The following is a 17,024-nucleotide window of genomic DNA, read 5'->3' on the forward strand; positions in this document are numbered from 1 at the left end:
GTCCTGCGTCAGTCCTGTGAGTCATAGTTGGCTGGCATGTCTGTTAGCCTGACTTATACGCACACATTTTTAAACTGAGTAGTGAACAATGTTTATGTTTTTCTTAGAGGTACCCCTCCCCCCGTGGACAAAGTGGCATCTTCCATCCTTAGCACATTTGCCCTGTACAGACCACATGAAAATAGTGTTTTTAAAAAAAAATGTAATCTGTCAAATGTATCACGTACTGTGAACCCATGAAAAATGTAAACACAGGTTGTTTTGGTAGTAATCTGTTAGCATCCTCATACCCCATGCAGCAGGAACAGACATTAAAGAATAACTTCATAGGAAGAATCAATCTTGTGAGGTCTTGTTGCCTAATGGTCTTGTTTGCTTTTGCCAACCATACAGAGGTAGTGGTGTTAATTTCAGTCCGTTTGAAAATCAACTAAAAACTTATCACAGGAGCTTTAACTAATCTGTTGACCAACAAAAACTTTCTTGAAAAGATGCTTTTCAACAAATAATGTGGTCAAGAGGGTACCACTAACTTCCATCCAAGTAACCAGTGTTTGAGTTTGTGTGCAACCAAAAGTCAACACTTATTTTAGCCAGATGTTTCCCTCCAGTCTTAACCACTTACTTGGAACCATTTATGTTTGACCACCTTTTGGAAAGGGAGGCCACAGACGCCGTACTTATACTTCTGTATGAAACACTGTGTGGAATCAATAGTAATTGACAGAATGACATGAGAGCGATAAGTGACAGTTAGAATAGCCGCCATGAAGGGATTCTCTGGGGCAGCCACTAAGACACACAGCATTTCTCACAGTGGCTCCCATTCAGCTCCATTTTGCATCACAACCAAGAAAAGCACACAAGAAGAGGGTTTTTTCACATGCATGTGCTCAGAACAATTATGGAGAGCTAAATCTATTCAAATTGAAGTCTGCTCCAGTTTTACCCCGACAAACTGAGATTTGATTTCTAAAATGCTCGCTCGTCTCTTCTACACAAAGAAGCCAGGGGGGAGAGGGTGCAATCGCTGGAGAGAAGTGGGCTGGAAGGCAAATCTAGGTGATGCGAATGTTCTTAGAGTGCCCCTGGGTCTTCCATGGGTAGGTAGGATCTGACAAAAGAGATCTGTACAACAAAAAAATCCTCCACTCTGCTTGAGCATGGGATATTAAGCCCAGATAAAGATTCTCTCTTAAACATACTCTCTTCTCTCTTTTCATCCCTCTTTTATTCCCCTCCCTCTGCAGTGGCAGAAGAAATTACCCATTGTAGCATTAGATAAACCCAAACAGCCCTCTCCGTAAGACCTCCAGTTCCTCATGCAGTCCCAGCTTGGCGTCCCTCGGGTGTTTGTTCAAAAGGAAAACTCTGCGCTGCCTCCGGGGGATGTTTAACTCATTGCAATGGCAAGTATTTAGAGAAAACTCAACAAGTTTGAGGCTGTCAAAGCTCCAATCCAACTGTCAGGCAGAATTATGTCTCCGAGGCGTCTGATGTGAGGTAATGACCAATTGCATCATTTTGACAAACCCACCATCGATGAGAACTAGGGCAGACGGCGATTGCTTTCTGCACAAGTGTTTCATTTGAATTTGAAACACTGCTGCTAAGTGCATTAAATGATGCTGATTAACTAAGATTATAGCTGCAGCAGGGATGTGATTTCTGTTTTGATTCGGAGCATAAATTGAGGAAGAGCAAACATTTTTTTTTTGAGTGGCTGATGAATAATTGAGAGTCAGCAGAGGGTACATCAATAAAGTGGTAATGAAGCATATTTGTGTGAAATGTCTAACTAAAAAAACGACTGTCACTCGTCTTGCAGCAGCATAAAACAGCTGGTATAATGAATCCTGTTGTAGGTTAATTTGTTATTATAAAATCGAATTAGCAAACGTGTTTAATATCTTCTGCGTCGTGTTTGGACCTCTACTCGCAAGCTTCAGATAGCTTATTAAGTTTTCCATTTCCACACTTTAAGTCTTATATTACTGTGCTTGTTTGTCTTGTTTCATGTGAAGGCATATTAACTCAAATAAAATGTAATGCATCCGGATTACTAAACTTTAAAAACTCAGATTATTGCTAATTTAACCAGCTGTAAGATCTTATAATCACAGTTTTTTATTATTATAATCATCATTCATTTAAAAAAACTTAATTTTTTCATTGCTGTCGTTGTCTTTGTTATTAAAACGATTGACATCTTATTTTCTTTTTCTGTGATGTCATATACTTATAGGGTCATGTAATTATTTATTTCAAATTAAATACATTTCAACCCGTGCACCAAACTGTAACCGTCTGAGAGATTCTGAGATCTCGAATAAAATGAAGAAACACTCTATTTCAAAGGTCGTCTTTCCAAAACTGAGGCTTTGGTGCCCTCTATCTTTCAGGCCAGGTAGCATAAATTCAATAGCCAGTGTTAAGTCATCACTTGCCTTGATGATTTTAACTCTTTTTGTGTAATTTGATAACAAATTAAGTTATTTAATATGTCCTAAAGTTTAAAATATGTGACACACATGAGGGAAAAACAGGGTTTATTCTGCTAAAGCTTCTACCTGACATTGTGAGTGTTGCTGAATAATTCAGTTTGTTGAAATTTAAAAAAGCAACGCATCACTCAGATTTTTTATTTACCACAGTGTCTACAGGTCACTCTCTTTTGGAATAAAACTGTTCCTTTGTTCTGCCTTTTTCTAACACAGTTGTGGCATGTTGTGTCCACCCGGAGTACTGTTGACCTTCTGCGAGGCAGCTACCTGGTTAAAGAAGTCCATTTTCAAGGCTGTTCTTGCCCAAATCAAAACTCCATTATAGATTTTACCTCCAGGGGAACCTAGGGCTCACAAGGTCCTTGGCAATTTTACCTGAGGAAGAAGCTAAAAGGATTTGAATCTCTGAGGATGGGTGAAGAGAGGGAGGGTGTGAGGACCAGAGAGAGGGTGGGAGACGCACCTCAGGACCCGAGCCCCTAATCTTTCTCTTGCCAAGCAGGGAGCAAAGCAGAGCAAAAAATGGAGATTCAGATATGGTTCAGTGGCACTGAACCCAAAACATCAGGGCCTGCAGAAGTGGTGGAGGAGAGAGAAGAGAAACCTTGAAACAGAAGAGCTGAGAGATTGTTATGGAAGGATTGCCAGGGGAGATAGTTTCAGCTCCCTGAAACAAGAGCTTCCAATGCATTTAACATATATGAAAGAACAACAGCTCTCACTCCTCACACCATCCGTAACTATTTGTACTAACAAGACAGATGGAGGCCAAAGATGCAGACAGATCACATCAGGACATCTGTCACTTCATGGCAACAGCCTCCTTAATAAGTGACAAGGCTTCCTCACCCGTGGGCACAGGACGGGGTGGGGTGGGGTTAGTGTCTCGGAGCAGCCGTCAAAGTCATGTGGTGCCCTTTTTTAAACAACTTGTCCCAATTACAGCCAATCACATGCGATCTGTGCCCTTGATTATCATCCTGGGCAGCAGACATCAAAGCCAACGTCTATGGGCGCTGACACGAGGCTGTGCAGTAATTAGTGGACTTCGCCGACGAGTGTTTCATCACCAAATGTTTTCAAAATACCCAATGTCTTCATTTGCAAGCAGGGGGAGGGGGTTCACGTCGGGAGAGAATGATGCCCTACAGAAATAATTAAAACATAATTACAGCTCATCAGCTGTGCAAGTGCTCACAAAGTGCTGTCGCTGAAGATCTGCCGCTTTCCTCGAGGGCATCAGCGGAGTAACAGGCCACATACGGATCCGAAAATTCCCAGCACAGACACGTTTACATCAAATAAATGCTTATGTCTCATTACCAGAGATACCAGGAAGAAAATAAATTGGCCACAACAGACCAGATCTAAATGAGTGTCTTCTTGCTGGAAGCAGTGATACTTATGAGTGCTTATTATCCTCCATAAACACCTGCATTTATTAGAAAATATGTTGACTGCCAAGGACAAAGCAGGCAGCCCACATCAAACCAGAATCCCAGACAGCACAGCAGGTCGTTAAAGCAATAACTTGTCTCCTCGGCTGATGTGTCAAACTGTATGCTCTGTAAAAAAACAAGAGATGCACAGAATGAGGAGCCAGTCAACCTTTTTAAATTGACATCATGTTAGCTTCGTCCCCAGGATGCAGCACGGCCTCATGGCCATTGGTTCTCTGATGACCACTTGGTAAGAACTTGGCTGGCAGTGCGCTCCTGTAAGGGAAAAGTGCACGCTAAGTGTTTGTGACGAGTACTAAGGCCATTGATTCCAAGGAAGTAATGAAGGCTGGACTGTAGGCGGTGTGTTTTCTTTGTCCACCTGATGGCGGACTTCTAACAACCCCAATGTCAGGCCGGCTTAAGGTCATGCTTCCTCTCTCTGCTGCTCAGCCAGAGCTATCACGACATTTGTTTATTCCTCCTAGCCTGGAGACAGGGAGGCCAAATGGCACAATCGTCACAATCAAGTCTGCAGTGATGATGTTTGCTGTGTGTGTGTGTGTGTGTGTGTGTGTGTGTGTGTGTGTGTGTGTGTGTGTGTGTGTGTGTGTGTGTGTGTGTGTGTGTGTAATTCAGAGAGGCCTTGTTTGTATTTGTGAATGCCTGGTAAACATACTGTGAGCTAAAGATATGCTATTCTCAGTAACACAGTGATTATAAGTAATGAGATATGACACCAATCAGATAAGAGGGAATAAAGAATAAATTTATAGCATGTAAAAAAAAACATTGGAATATTTTTATGAATTCATAATAACTTATGAGACCACTGAAAACATACTCAAAATTATTTTGTAGGTTCTACAAAATAATTTTGTCAAAGAGATGGTCCTCCACAATTAGTAGAATTTGTACATTTGTCAGTATGGAGTTGTCAAATATTAAAATTATTTTCTCTGAACTCTGAAAAATCCATGCAATGATTTCCAAAGTGCTGCAGGGGACTTCTGGAGGGTGGGCGTTCTGACAGGAGGGCGTTCTGACAGCAGATGAGGCTTGATAAAAAAAATGCACATTGTTTTTGGGGTATCTGTGGTGAGAGGCGTCCTGCTAACCCTAAGGCTCCAAAATGAATCTTGAATCTACACCAGATGTCACAAATGTGGACGTTTGTCACTTTTAAAAACTTCAGCTGTAAAAGCCCTTTGTTCATTTTTTTTTTTTGTCATGCGCTGGAGTTGTTGTTCTGTAGATTACTTTTTTGCAGCCATTATTTTAGATAAATTCTAAAAGTGTAGGAATTTTGTTAGCATGAATGAGAATGCGTTTAGTGTATGCTGATAAATGTCAATGTCTTTGGTGAGAGACATTTACGTTTACCCTTTCATCTGCTAAAGGGGGCCAAGAAGAAAAAATACCCAGGAGTTTTAGGAACCACTGAGTGAATGAAGGCTAGACCATTATAAAATGTAGCCCTATGCAATGAAGAAGAAGATGCATACAGTGTATGAAAATGTAATTTTACACTGTGTTCTTGAACATATTCACACACAGGCTGAAATACACACACATGTATAACAGGATCCCATGAACATTCACTAATGAAGAAATGTTAGAGTGAGGGGGCTGGGTGCCTTGCTCAATGGCACCTCAGCACTGCAGGAAGTGAACTGGCATCTCTCCTTCTGATTCTGATTCCAGCTACCAGAACACTTTCCAGACTAGGGACTTGAACCAGAGATCCTCTGGTTCCCAACTAAGTCCCTACACACTGATCTACTGAATGCCACACAAGGGGAGATGTAGCTGCTGGCATTTCATTGATATATATAAAGTTATTACTTTTGATGACAGAAAGGAACGCTTGAAAGACATTTTTCACAAAGACATGATTAATTAGACATGCTTTGATTTTGATTTTTAACCTGGTTATACTAAACAAGGTCAATGCGATCACAAGGGGTGGAGGGAGGCACACCTTGGATATGGTGGCTGTCTTTCACAGACCTGACCCTTACATACAGGCAAACAACTGTCCACTTGTTTTCAAATCAACCAGCATGTCAGACTCCCCAGTTCACCCACTGTGCACGTCTGTTGACTGGTTATTGACACATCAACACCCAGAGAAGATCAATGACACCACAGTGAAAGTCACCATTTATTTTCTTTAAATCTCATATTGAACACTTAGAACACACTCGAAGACGCCATGTAAACATCCAGTTGAAGTTCAGTTAAATAAGATAATAAAACAGATTGAAGATCTGTGATTCACTCTTGTTTTAAATGTTGTTTTCTGTCCTAGGAGTGACCATAGACTGTATATAAGAGGAATATTTACAGTCCATGATTTCAGCTCATCAGGCTGTTTATATACTGACGTGATGCAGGTCAAACCTGCCTCATGTTGATGTTACACGGCTGACTGGCATTCTGTTAAAACGGGTCTGTTTCATAATCTTAGCATCAACTTCATTTAAGAACACAGCAGTCCTGAGAAAATTAATTCATCAGTAATCTACATTTGAAAAGAAGTGTCTCTGGTAACTAGATCAAATTCAGGATTCAGATCAGTCTTGTGCATAAAATCATGTTCAGTGTTATATGTACAAACAGTTTGCTTCCACTAGAGGACAGCACTATCTAAGAAATGTGTTTTCAGTTTGTCATGAATTTTCCCCTCACAGTCACAGATTTTACTAAGGTAAAGGTCACTAAGCTTTATCACTATTGTTTTTTAGAAGAACATCATAAGTGTGCTATTTACGTTTTTTTAAGATTTATTTATGTGCTTTCATTGTAGATAAACGATAGTGGATAGAGTTGGAGGTAAACAGGTCAGATTCAAACCTGGGTCCACTGCTTTAACAATGTTTTTACTTTTGTATTATTGTCCATTAAATAAAAATATCCTGCTATGAGTAGTGCATTTTGGAGAAATATTTAGCATGAAATCCTTCCCATGAAATTTCAAGTCAAAGGCTTCAACATAAGACAGCAAATGAGAAGATTCACGGCACACAAGGAGGCTGAATGTACTTTTTATTTAATTACGTTCTCAAACAAACTATATGTTGCCTGCTTGGCTTCATAGGGTTGGGGTTGATCATCATTTGGCCTTCATGATGTTTCCAGCCATCACCTGCACCAACAAATAAGGACAGACAGTGCTTTTCATTTTTGTATGACTTCAATATAAGACCTGGTCTTATTACTGTTGATGAGTACACGCGGCTCATAAGCAGTAAATCTTAGGAGTTTCGGAAACATTTTGTATTTAGGCTAATGGATAATTGTAATTCACTGGGCTCTCAGATAGCCAGGAACATTTGCAATCAGCTCTGCAGCTACATAGAAAAAAAGAAATTGGTTGTGTTTTAGGTGCAAAATCAGCTTTAAAGTGACAATTTGGCTTCATTTATATCTTTAAAGAACAGTCGTAACAATGTAACAGAGGGAGTTCCTTTATTAATAGAGCATGTTTATAAATCAGGTTTATAAAGGGTTGTGCAATGAGCAGAACAGACAATGAGGTAATAAATACAAAAACTAATTACATGATAAATACACCGTTTACAGCAATAAAATTATGTCAACAAGAAACATCAATGTGTGCTTAACATGAAAAAGAAAAAACTGCTGCCTGCTCCTTTAAGTGGGGAAATGTATAAAAACTAAGGGCATGGGGAGAGATTTTTCAAAAAATTAGACAAGAATGGTCAGAGAGGAACCTTTATCTCTTCTGATGTGTACATGAAAATGTATTACAAGTACATCAAAAGTGGAATGCATACGGTTAATGAGGATACAAAGTTATACGAACACAGTTGTTCTTTTAGTTTATGCAGGTTTTTTTTTACTGAGGGTGGGATCAAAATAAAACTTTCCTGATCTTAAACGCAGGCGTTACAGTCTAATGACCTCTTAAAATATGAGATTTCCAATCTCATCACAACACACTGGACAGGTATACAATGGAGGTAGCAGTAGCTCAGTCTGTAGGGTTTGGATTGGGAAACAGAAAATGGCCAATTTAAGTCTAAAATGTTTTGGTTGCTATTGAGGGACCATTTTATTTACTGAGCCCTGCAGAGGTTCTTGAGCAACACAATGGAGCCCCACTTACTATGGCACTCTTTCAATTGAAGCCCCTCAATCTGAGATCTCTCCATCAGTCCATGACCGCAGTATCCTATTTGTGTGTGTGTGTACTACTGGCCACTCAGCATTGTCAGTTAATTTAAAAAAAATGTCTTTGGAAAAGCAAGTATTGTGACTCCGGATAGTCAACACAATGTAAACAGAATTCACAAAGATTATTTTGCTGATCAAATGTAGGCGTAAAAAATGTAAGGTCACAGAGATGCTCTTTCTGGGGAAAAGTGTCTTGATTTTTAAAAATATGGTAATTCATTACTTTGAGCGCTTAGTTGACTTAGTTGAAATGTTTGCATTCTTGTATGTAGACTACAAATTGTTGGCATATAAAAGCCTATGAGCATAGACACCAAAGCTAATGTCAGTAATTTCAGTGAACCTTCCCTTTAAAAAAACTCACTCAAGTACATCTAGATCTAATCTGAAGGGAATCAAACAAATCTAAGGTTTAAAAACAGTCATTGTGGGGGGCTCAGTTGCCTACTGGCATGCGCATGCATGCACGGAGGCTGTAGTCCTCCAAGCTGGCAACCCCCACTCTCTCTGTCCCTGATTTCTGACTCTATCCCCAATCCTATCTCTACAATAAAGGCATTGAAAGCAAATGTAAAAAAAAAGTTTTATAATTTCAAATGTATACAAATGTTTGCTATAGCTGTCCGTGCATACAAAAGGTCAGATACATGAGAGATTGAACTGCCAATGTGAATCTACATTAAGAAAAAGACATTTAAAAATCAGTGACATAATGGTGTGAGGGTCCACCACATCCTGGAAGAAACCCTTAAAATGTCTAAAACCACAGAGGACCTATTCCCTCTGACATCATGCCGAGGGTAGTGGGCTTAAATGCTGTTAAAATGTCATGCTTCTAGTAGCTAGCACTATGACATGATAAAACTTCCCAACAAATAACTGGCAAAAGGCTAATGTAACTGTTACGCAAGGTAAGGCCCCATGTCCAACTAGCATTATTTTTTGCGCGCCAGGGTCTTTACTCGTTTTCATTGAGTAGAGAGCTTTTGCAGTGGCAAGCGTCCACCCGGAGAAAAAGCATAGTGCCCAGCATCTTTTTTCAGAGCACTCTGCCTTTTGTGTTCGGTCTCTCCAAGTGCTCAAGTTGAATTTATTTTCAGAAAGGCGCTGTTGACTTCACTGCTGCTCTTTTCCAAATGCTCCCTTAGTTTTACTGCCATGGATTGTGTTTTGTACCCATATCCTTTTTGCTCCATGTCTGAACGGGAAATACAGGATCTCAAATAGAAAACATGCATAAAGTAACGGAGTAGTATCGTGGGTTAGCAGACGTGCAGCGCTTTTCTTCTCAGCGCACACTTCATGCAAGCACTCCTGAGCAAATACTATAGCCAGCTTTTTTATCCAGAAAAGAACGCTCGGTGGACAAGATTCCTGAAAGACTACAATAGAAAAGATGTGTTGTTAGCTAATGTAAGACTTGCCGGTTTATGGTAGAATGTTAACATTGTGTACGGTGTTACAGAAGCAATTTTAACTATTAATTTCAGTTCAGTTGGTATTTCATTGGAAAGTGGTTAACTGATAAAAAAAAAGTCAAGTCACAGCAGTACATAAATGTTACAGCATTTAAGCTTCCCACCCTGCAAGGGAAACAGAGGAAAATGACCACTATCTGAATATGGAGAATGCACCTTGCCATTACTCTGTATGTCACTCTTTTGGATGGATTCAACACAATTCTTTCAAAAAATATTCCCGAACGTTTTAATGATGGTGTGGAAGGTGCTAACTGCCAACTGTAAAGGCCATTAACTTCATAATAAAATTAATCAAACCATTCTTGGACTAATTTTAATCAGATTTTAAGTTAGTCTTTCAAGTAGACCCAAACAATACAAGCAACAATACCCACTATCGAATAACATTGCTGGTACATTTTTTCTTTTACTTATACTGTATATGCACAGTATACTGGTGTTACAAAAGCCATAATTGTTCTTGAGTTCATCTAAAATTTCTTCAATGTTACCAACTTTGTGTAGAATGTGTATTGTTCACTTTATCAATTGCTAACACTTCATGAAGCATAAAAGTGACAATGACATGATTAAAGAAAAAAGAAAGGAAAACGCCTTTGATCCCAAGGTGATGCTCCCATGATTTGATCCCATTTGGAATTCGACTACCTTCCATCGCTTAGACATTTACATCCATTTGGAAAAGAAACACTAGCTTCCTGATTGATGCTCTCTTTGATCTCCATGGGGAGCGAGTCAAAGAGATGGTCCTCCACAATGAGGCAGCTCCTGCGCAGGAGACCGCACTGACCAAGCTGAGCAGGAAGACGATCAAGACAGTTTCCCTTCAGTTCCAGGTGCGTCAGCTGTGAAAGTTGGCCAACTTTCTCTGGAATGGAGGAGATACAGTTGTGGCTGAGACATAAGGTCCTTAGTTTGGTGCACTTGAACAGTTGCTTGGGAACTACCTCAAGTTTGTTGGCATTAATGGCAAAATACTGGAGGTTCTGGAGAAAGCCAACCTCCAAAGGTATTACAGAGATAGAGTTGTGGCTGACATCGAGGTACCTCAGCTTAAGAAGAGTGAATAACGATGAGGGTAGTGACTCAAGTTTGTTGTGTGAGAGATAGAGCGACTCAAGGTTTTTGACATAGCTAATTGACAGTGGAATGGTGATGATCTTATTGTGCCAAAGTTTGAGGCATGTCAGTCTCTTGAGATGCTGAAAGCTGATGATTTCCTCAATGGTGCGAATGTTGTTGGATTTTAGGTCCAGTTCTTGTAGGTTTGTCAAACTGAAGATAGCATGGGGAATACGCTCCAGCTCACAGTTCAGAAGCTCCAGTTCGGCAAGATTCAGGATTTTCTTTAGACTATTAAGCACTAAAAGTTTTGTGCCATCATTATGAATAACCAACTTAATCAGATGCGGGGACAGATCTGTTATGTTTGTTGGGATCTTTGTGAGGTTGCTTTTGAGCTGCAGTATCTTCAAGTGCCTGAGATCTCGTAGGGACTCGAGTCCAATCATTTTGTTGTTTTCAGAGTTCAGGTTACCAACCAAGTACAGCTCCCTTAAACTTTTCAACATGTAAACCCAGCTAGGAATCTCACCAACATCTGTGAATTTGACATGAAGGCACCGGAGGTGATCACGAAGAAATATAAATGCCGTCTGTTCAACTTTGGCAGGACAGTGATAGAAGTGCAGCTCCTGAAGGTTTATCATTTGTGAGATCTTAGCTGTTATCCTGGCCTCTGGGATTAACTCTAGTTTGAGGATTTCCAAATCTGTGAGATCAAATACTGCATCTGGCACCCCTGAAAGCATAAACAGATGGAGTTCCAACTTGTCTTGAGAATTGCGCGTCACATGCTGCCTTAACTTCTCGAAGGTCCACTCGTGGTTCAGGCTGATCTCCCGAAGTTTGTTCTCACTCACCTCAGAGAGAAAAACACCAAAACGCTTTGAATAGAGCTGGTCGTACTGGTCGACCATGTGGAGGAGGAACGCAAAGTCATTTTTGACATCAGGAATGTCACTAAAGCTGCTCTCCTCTCTGACTTTTTCAAAGGAGTACTCTTTGAGTGGTCGCCGAAAAAGCCAGAACAGTGTGTATATGCAGATTATACCATAAGCACATATGAGAGCTATATAACTAACAAGGAGCTTCTTCAACATGAACGCCATGTTGTGGGTACATTGGAACTTTTTGTACCCAGTCAAATGCTTTATTTCAGGCTCACACACATGGTCGAAATCTATGGAGGCTACAAATGTCATTGTGTAGCAGAGGATCAGAATGAATTTGATCGTTTTGATGACTGTTTGAATGGCGTACAGCCTATAAATCAAGTCACTGTCTTCAACATGGGCACGGAATTTCCGTACTTTTTCAAACAGGGCTTTTGCTTGCTCGCCGTCTTTTTTGTCCAGGATGGTCATTGAAGGAATTTCACTAACAAGCTTTTCAGCAGAAAAGGTAACCCCAGATTTGTTAAGCATTGGGGCGGACTGGTTTGGACTCCCCTCCTCACTGCTTGTGGACAGATGCTTCAGGAGGGAGGAGGCACCTGCAATTCTTTGTTTGTTCTCCTCTGAGTCCTCACATGCAGTCTCGGACAGTGCTTTGGTAGTCCAAGGGGATTCAAAACACTTTCCAAGTATGGAAACAAAATGTTCTATTTTGGAACTTGTCTTTGGGTACTTGAACCAAAAGTTGCTGCTGACCATGAGAACAATTGTGTGGATCAGAGCGAGGTATGGGAAATACTTAGAATACCATGGAAGGGCAACATGGTAGCACATTTGGTTGACAAACACATACTGTTGAAAATCAAGTTTGGTCCTGACACCTGTAGGCTGAGGCTGTCCGAAAGTCTCTGGCGTTTTGAACTGAACTGTCGGAGTGATAATATCAGGAGGCTTTTTAGCCATTAAAGGAGCAGCTTGCTCTCCGATGGCACTTTCTTTGTTCCATAGACTATCAACTGTCTCTGGTGGTTGGGAAGCTAGAAGTCCACCAGCATCCATGGTGGTCTGCTCCAGAATGGGAAGACAAACCACTTGGTCCCTGGTTAACTGCATTGTTCCAGAAAATATAGCCAACATCAACATGACAATACCAAGGTAATCCATGAAGACGTCCCACCATGGTTTCAGTATCCGATAAGTTGGCTGGATGTCGTTCAGAGAGGCTACTTCTGTGAGGGTGAACATTCCTGCAAAAGACAATACAAGTAAGTGTTTATTTATATAGCACATTTAAAACACTTGGTTACAAGGTGATTCACATATGAAAACAGTCAAACAAGTCATACAGTGAGAAAAGTGGAACATAAATAGATTACAAAGACAAACAACGCAAAATCAATAACAGGAAAACATACTACGAACAAACACCCATGCAAAAAAGTAGGCACAGGGAAGGGTTATTAGGTTACATAAAGGCGTGTCTTTACAGTTTTTAGATGCTTCTTGAAAATGTCCAAAGATTCTGCAGACCTGAAGGATTGTGGGAGTTGATTCCAAAGAGTGGGGGCTAAAACAGCGAAGGCATGATCACTTTTTGCATAGGAGGACATTTAGGTATTAATGCAAACCAGCTTAGGGCTCGACCAGAAATGCCAACCAACTTGTGCAGTCAGTGAAGTAAGGTGGTATGATCGATGGTATCAAAGGCTGAAGTTAAATCCAGAAGGATCAGGATGCTCACATATGTATGCCTGCATAAGGAAGTCATTGGAGACCTTCAGTAATGCTGTCTCAGTGCTGTGTTTATTTTAAAAATCGGATTGGAATTTGTTAGAGATGTATTGGCCTTCCACATAATTTAGGATTTGGCCAGAAACTATTTTTTTGAGGATGTGTGCAGGGCCGAGATAAGGTTTCTTTAAAAGTGGGTGAATGGTAGCAATATAAAAACTCTGTTTAGGGCCACACGTTGGCCAATGGTAGCCCTTGTCTCAAGTCTTATTCTGATAAATATCTGGGTTGTTACCTTTGCTTATTAAAGATCTTTAGTGAAGAAGCAGAGCATCTGTTGTATTGTGATATAATATGATTAGACTCCTGATTGAAGTTCTGGCTGGTGTTATCTTATCATTTCACTGACCTGTTAAATGTTTCACAATTAAATTTTCCTTCTGTCTAAAGTGGGTTTGGGCAGGCAAGTGTTTTTTATATAACAGGTAGACTTAAGTTTCCTTTCTAAAGGTTAAGTTAAAGTTTTGGAGTAAACTATGTCCCCTATACAGGTCAAACAAGACTGCTATCTTCATCATTAGCAATACTATATCAAGTTGCTTACCTGTGACAGGCATTGTTCGTCGAGCAGAATGTAAGTACATCAGAGTAAGCCTAATTGTGAGTTGCAGAGCAATATCTTGTCCTTTAGCTTAGCTTTCTATAACATGATTGAGACAACAGTGAGAGCTACAGTCCTGGTATGGGGAGATGTTTTGGCGTTAGGGTTAGGGTTGTAGTTGTTGCTGCATCCTTTGCCAATTTTAAATCTAAAATGTTCACCAAGAAATCTGCCCTTTATAAGTTACAAGCATCTAATTTAAATAATTTTTTGTCCCAAATATTTATAGTGGACAGAGTTTTATTAACAGTTTTGTTTTTCTGTGACAGTATTGTCCTCATTAATGTGCTCTGGTGTAGAACATATCCAGAAAGGACAGAACACAGTCTATTTCTGGCCATCACACTACATCATTAGTTCTCCATGGTCCACTTAATTGGGAGAACACTGTGTGACCAGAATACAAAGACTCAAAACTGGATAGGGTCCTTTAGGACAGTTCAGCCAAAACAACAATTAGAACTCTGAAGTTAACTGGTGACAGAGATGTGTTGACTCCTGTATTTGTTTTTGAATTTAATAACTTTACACTGTCATGTGTAATGATATTTAAAATACCCTCATTTCAAGCATCATAGACACAACATTAAAAAACAGCCCTTGAATGTAATCTTTAAAAAAATGGATAGAGTAAAACTTCACAATTTATATTTAAGAACAACTTAAGAATTACTCTTTGCTTAAATTGAATATCCTAGATAACATCTTTGGAAACTATATTGTACTGTATTGCATTTATGTATGGTCAATGCTCCTTGTTTTGGTTGCCTTGCTATACATTAAATTCACTAGCTTGTAAACAACAGAGACCTGCCTGTGAGATCAGTCAAAAACTTTGAGATCCCAATATCTTCAGAGATACACTGACTGCGTCCTCCAATTACAATAGCACATTTCCCAGACACGTTTAAAGAGCCTTATCAGATTGTTATGGATTAAGAGATGAGGCAGCACTGGAACTAGGACACTGCACACAAGTAGTCTAAAGAGACAGTAATTATCTATCTATACAAACTTTATTCATAATGCAACATTTTCATAGCTTTTCTTTAAGGTTTTTTAATGCATATGATTTTTTAATGCATATGATGCATATGATGATATGAGCCCCCGACAGTTTATTCACGTGCCTGGAGCATAGACTGCACATTATTAAGGCCTGGAGGCATCTATTTCCACGACAGGCAATATGAAGCTTTGACATGTTCACTGTTCGTTTTGCAGTAGATTATCATAGCCTGAAGAAAATTCAGGCGACCAAAAATGTTAAGCTTTTCATGTGTTTTCGTGGGTTTTATAAGACAAAAGATGTGTTATATATGAAAAAATATCTATATTTTACACTACTGCGACTAAAATCTATTGTCTTTAAAGCATGAAGGTCACTATTTTCAACGAGGCTTCAGAGCAGGCTGAGACCGGCTCCAGCAGCAAGACGCATCCATGGACACAAAAAAAGGAGGTGGACCTGATGTTCGTGGAGCCTTTAAAGGCAGCACACACCAAAAAAAATAAATATATCGCGAGTCATTTAAAAAATACATCAATGCGCCAATGTTAGTGCTGCTGTGTCACTACGTTTCAAAGCAAACAATGATGGGCCAGAGCATGTCGGTTATAGTTCACATAATGAATAAAACCAGCGAGAAGCGGCAACCTATCGCACAGATACGCACCTTTAGGAGTCCTGGTCCGGTTATGTCGATTCCAGCAGTACCGAGCAACACCTCCTTTTAAAAGCCATGTTTCAATGCGGGGAAAAAGGAGTCCATTCTTCGCTTCAATCAAACCGTAGGCCTGCTGGCCGGGACATAAACAGCTTATGTCTACCCCCACTGCGCTTCAGATGGTCGGGTCCGCTCAGCTGCCTCTCTGACGAGCAACACAGCCGGCACGCAACACCGGCTGTTCCAAGGTTTATATTATTCAGACCATCACAGGGGTCTTTCGCCACTACACAGATCAGCCATGCGATTGTTGAAACCAGTTCTGTTGTAGTTTACAGAACGAAATTATTGATAGGTTTATTCTCACCAGGAGCGACATAAAACCGATTAGCTGATAAGGAGAGATGAGCCACCGATGTTAGGGACCGTCCTCAAAGTGCAGTGGATGCAATTTTATGTAAAATTGTTCTCTGTTTTTCTATCCCAAAACCTAACAATTAACCTTAAACTGCAAGAACCATTCAATAAAGTCTAACAGTAGATTTGCTGGTTTCTTTATCGGCACCACTACAGTGGTCTCTTATCTCATTATTTGCATAGGCTACAGTCTAATCTTTAACATAAAACTTTAGGAGCACATTGGAAACAACTTTACAATAAACTCGCAGTAGGTTCATAATTGTATTTTGTCAGTGACACTTTGAAAGACATGTTAGTAAAGGTGACAATGGTTAGCACTGTGGGATTTGGCTTACACTAAAACATGTGTTGAGCAATTTTTCAACAGCAAAGGCAACTGACCGTTGGAAAACCGACGCACGCAGTGCAAAGATGCAGTGCAAAAAATAAGAAATAAAAAAAAAAAGTAAATTCTTTAACAGAATCTTTGTTTGGTTGTGTTTACCTTTGTAGGCTTATATTAATATACACTGTTCAAAAAAAAGGGAACACTAAAATAAAACCTCCTAGATCTGAACGAGTGAAGTATTCTCATTAATTAAATACTTTGTTCTTTACATAGTTGAATGTGCTGACACACTCCAGCCAACTGAAGTGTAGCATTGTCTTCATTAGGAGGAAACCAGGGCCAAATGCCAAACGTCTTGCATGGTGTTGGGCTGTAAGCACAACCCCCACCTGTGGACGTTGGGCCTTCATACCACCCTCATGGAGTCTTTCTGACCGTTTGAGCAGACACATGCACATTTGTGGCCTGCTGGAGGTCATTTTGCAGGGCTCTAGCAGTGCTCCTCCTGTTCCTCCTTGCACAAAGGCGGAGGTAGCGGTCCAGCTGCTGGGTTGTTGCCCTTCTACGGCCTCCTACATCTCCTGATGTACTGGCCTGTCTCCTGATAGCGCCTCCATGCTCTGGACACTACTGGACAC

General features: G+C 40.2%; 1 protein-coding gene across 1 annotated transcript; it reads right to left on the minus strand.

Moving 5' to 3' along the window:
* Window positions 1-10,026: 10,026 nt before the first annotated feature.
* On the minus strand, window positions 10,027-16,075 carry lrrc8db (leucine rich repeat containing 8 VRAC subunit Db). Its single transcript, XM_079349902.1, has 2 exons — window positions 15,648-16,075; window positions 10,027-12,826 (listed from the first exon to the last, which is right to left on the minus strand). Exon 2 carries the CDS (start codon window positions 12,822-12,824, stop codon window positions 10,269-10,271), a length of 2,556 nt encoding a protein of 851 aa, XP_079206028.1. The 5' UTR covers window positions 12,825-12,826; window positions 15,648-16,075; the 3' UTR covers window positions 10,027-10,268.
* Between the last annotated feature and the right edge of the window lie 949 nt (window positions 16,076-17,024).

This window comes from Symphodus melops, assembly GCF_947650265.1.
Source record: "Symphodus melops genome assembly, chromosome: 8".
Classification (NCBI taxonomy): domain Eukaryota; kingdom Metazoa; phylum Chordata; class Actinopteri; order Labriformes; family Labridae; genus Symphodus; species Symphodus melops.